The sequence below is a fragment of the Pteropus vampyrus genome, unplaced genomic scaffold (genome assembly GCF_000151845.1).
Source record: "Pteropus vampyrus isolate Shadow unplaced genomic scaffold, Pvam_2.0 Scaffold238, whole genome shotgun sequence".
Taxonomy (NCBI): Eukaryota; Metazoa; Chordata; class Mammalia; order Chiroptera; family Pteropodidae; genus Pteropus; species Pteropus vampyrus.
Genome location: NW_011889019.1, coordinates 2,283,694 through 2,287,185, shown reverse-complemented (window position 1 = coordinate 2,287,185; position 3,492 = coordinate 2,283,694). Strand labels below are relative to the sequence as shown.

The 3,492-nt window shown below is 60.2% G+C and overlaps 1 protein-coding gene across 1 annotated transcript in view; it reads left to right on the top strand.

The window, feature by feature from the left end:
* The first annotated feature begins 899 nt into the window (after positions 1–899).
* CRTAC1 (cartilage acidic protein 1) overlaps positions 900–3,492 on the top strand; it is a 144,419-nt gene continuing 141,826 nt past the window's right edge. The window contains exon 1 of the mRNA XM_023519843.1: positions 900–1,029. Coding sequence (XP_023375611.1) covers positions 1,006–1,029 — 24 coding nt within the window. The 5' untranslated portion in view covers positions 900–1,005. The remainder of the gene's footprint in view (positions 1,030–3,492) is intronic.

Genomic DNA, 3,492 nt, shown 5'->3' with positions numbered 1-3,492 from the left:
GGGCGGGGGCAGGCGGGGTCGGGTAGGGGATCTACTCGCGGGCAGGCGGGCGGGGGGCTGCGGGAGTGGGGGGAGATGCTGCCCGGGGCCGCACCACCGCTGCGCCTGATCTCCAAGCTGTGCTCGCCTGCTCCCCGCCCCCTGGGGCCGTCACGAAGCTCTGCTCTCCTCTCCATACTGAGCAGTCCCCGGGAGGCGCTCGGACACGTTCCCAGGCCGGATAAAGCATCTCGGCGCTGGCTCCGCAGCGCGAAATCTCGCCATCTGCGCGGCTGGCGCGGCCGCTCTGGCCGGGCCGGGAGACGCCAGATCGCTCCCTGGGGGAAACAGGAATGCAGCGCCGCCGCTCCCGCCGCCCCCCTCGGCCCTGCGCGCAGGGGTGGCCGCGGGGTCCCCGGGCTCGCTGTCCTCTCCTCCCCTCCCCTTTGCTTTCCTTCCCGGCGCTTCCTCCCGAGGGGCACCTGCTTCCCGTCGGCCCAGGGCCCCCAGCCCCCTGCCCCCGGCCAGGCACCCTCGCTCGCCTCTCCAGGCCCCGCCGCCTCCTGAAGGTTACGCGCCGCGGCGGCGGGGCGCAGGGGACGCCCGCCCTCACCGCCGCCTGCGCCGCCGCCCACCCCAGCGCCCGCCGCGCCGCGCCGCGCCGGGCCGGCCGGGTTGCCGGCTGCTGCCACCGCAATCCCGGCTCCTAAATCAGAGCGGGGAGGCGCGCCCTCCCCCCACCCGGCTCCCCGAGCTCCCCGGGCCGCGATTGGCCGAGCGGGCGCCCTCCACCCCCGGGCCCCCGAGCTCCAGCCGCCGTGCCATTGGCTGCGGGGCTCCGCCAGCCTTTACATAAGCCTGGGCGCGCTCGAGTGGAGTTGTATAAAGCGGGCGAGCGGCGTCGGGGCGGGAGGCTCGAGGCCAGCCCGGGACTAGGGCTGGGAGCTGGAAGGCGGCGGCGGCAGACGCGGCAGCGAGCGCCCGCGCTCCGACGCCCCCAGGCGGTGGGGCCGAGAGAGCCGGAGGATGGCTCTGAGCGCTGACCCCGGCGTGAGTACCAGCCCATTGCCCCCACCCCCTCAGGCGGAGAAACTTTCTCCCTCCCTAGGCTCCCTTCCAGACCTGCCCGCAGGGTGGCTGGGTTGCCGCCCGGGAACCAGGGAAGACAGAGACCTCCAAGGCGGCCGCGGCTTTGCTTCCAACTTGCCAAGAGGCTCAGGACTGGACTGGCGCGCGGAGCTCCCCCACGGGCTGGGGGCGAGGCGGGAGCGGGGCCGGAGGTGGCGGAGAGGCGGGAGCAGAGATGCGAGACAACAGTCCTCACAGCTGGCAGGGAGGGTGTTGGGGGCGCGTTGGAGGTCAGCTGTTTGGGGAGGGGGCACCAGGGCTGAGAGCGGGGCGGAGCAGGTGAGAAGGGATGTGCGGAGAGTAATGGGGAGTCATCCAGCCAGGCAGGCTCAGCTCCGGGCCGAGGAAGCTACTGGCCTCGGCCGGGTGCCTACGTTTCCAGGATGGGGAAGAGCCCTGGGTGGCGGGCGCTCCTTTCCCCGGGAAGCTGAGCTCCCCGGCACAGCGCTGGGTGGCAGATTGCTCCTGGAGCCAGCCCAGCGCGCGGCTTAGCAGCCAGCTGTCTTTGCTGGACCGAGGTGTGGTCTCGTCGCTTTCAGCCTGTCTCAGGCAAGCCAGCTTCAGGCATTCCAAAGGAACCGGAGGTCCTCATCTGCCCCGTGGGGGCACTTGGAGGCTTTAATGGGGCAGCAGGCCAGGCTTGGGGGCATGCCCAGCAATGCAGCACACTTCTTCACAGTACAGTAGTTGGGAGTCCGGCTTAGTCCCGGTTCTGCAGAAACCAACTCAAGAACCCAAAGTCATCCCAGCCTGGATGGGAGCCTCCCAGAGTAGCTGGGAAATGCTTCTGGGTCTGGGAGGTGGGCACACCCCTTCCTCTGGGAATGACTAATGACTATTGCTGCTGGTGGTGATAGGGTGTGCACCTAGGGTGGCTTCTGTATGTTCCAGGAGGTACTTCAGCTCTCCAAGCGGGACACATTCTTGAGTCACACTTGAGATGTCTTCTGGGATGAGTGCAGGACTTGCCAAGTGAAGCCATGTGGAAAAGAAAGGAGGAGGGTTCCAGGGAAAGGGGGCATCTCTGTAATGCTGTCTTGAATCAGGAGAGAACTCATATGAGAAGAGAAAAGCTATTGATCAGAGATTATTTTACCCTGATGACTTGGGGCTGGAGACACCCAAGATGGAATTGGAGAGAATTCAGAGAGTCACACTGTACCCCACTCTCAGCCATGAGGAAGGAGCGATGGAAGGTGGAAAAGTGGGAACGTAGCAGTTGTTCCAATATGGCCCTCGAGGAAGCATTTCCCCTCCCTCTGACTTAATTAAGAACATCCTTCTAAAAGCAGGCTCTAACATCAGTTTAAGAGATAATAAAGAGAGTTTAGGGTGCTGGCACAGTGGACCACAATTAGAATAGTCTTGTTTTCAGTTGGTACTAATGGTCTCTGGAAAAGGTCAAAGGTAGGCTGCATCCTTCACCTGTACACCATCCCTAAACTTAGGTGGGTGTTCTGAACTCCTAGAGTAGCTGCTTCAGCCTGGAGATCTTTTATGACGGCCATCAATCTATATATACCCCAAGAACCAGCTCCATCCTCTGCCTGCAGTCAACATCTTTCTGGTGCATTTCTCAAGACCTCTCCACTGGGGATTTGTACAGAAAAATACCTGCTTGCTGTTCTTTCTTCTCTTTTCTCCATCTGGGTTGTGCCTAGTATACTGCACCCTGATGTTTATTACTTGGCATCTTGATGTCTGGTTAAGAGGTCCTATGCACAGGAATCCCTGTGAATGTGTGGACCAATGACCTATGTAATTCCAAGGGGTGAAACATAGACTCTTATAGAGAGGGGGCCACAGACCAGGCAGGCTGTCCTTTTAAAGAGCTTGTGACAGTCTTCTCAGTCGGCCTTGCTGCCTGCTGATGCGAATGAAGCAGTCCTGCGCGCTCCTTGGTGTCCAGTAGGGGGCGCCAAAAGCACCCAGCTCAGGACCACTGCCTTTCTTCTTGCCCTTCATTGGCTATAGTAACTTAATGCTTTAAGCAAGCTCAGGCCACAACCCCCAAACGTCACCTTCGTGATTGAAACCCTTCTACCACATGTTTCCTGGACTTCAAGTGGTCCTGTGATCTCAGATACAATAGGACAGATGCAAGTGCAACATTCCAAGGAAACAGGGCTGGTCTTCAGCCCCACCCACCCTCTGAGATCATTCCTTTGTGCTTGGTGCTGGTATATTCTTTGAACTCATTAAGGGCTCAAAGAGCCAAAGAACATTAGAACTAGAAGAGAGAAACATTGAAGAGCATCTAGTACAACCTCATTTCATCCCTAAAACTCACATGCACATTTAATTTACACACAACAAAACTGAAACCCAATACAAGCAAGTATCTTGCCCAAGGTCACATAGCTATTTGGTGGGAGAGATAGGACC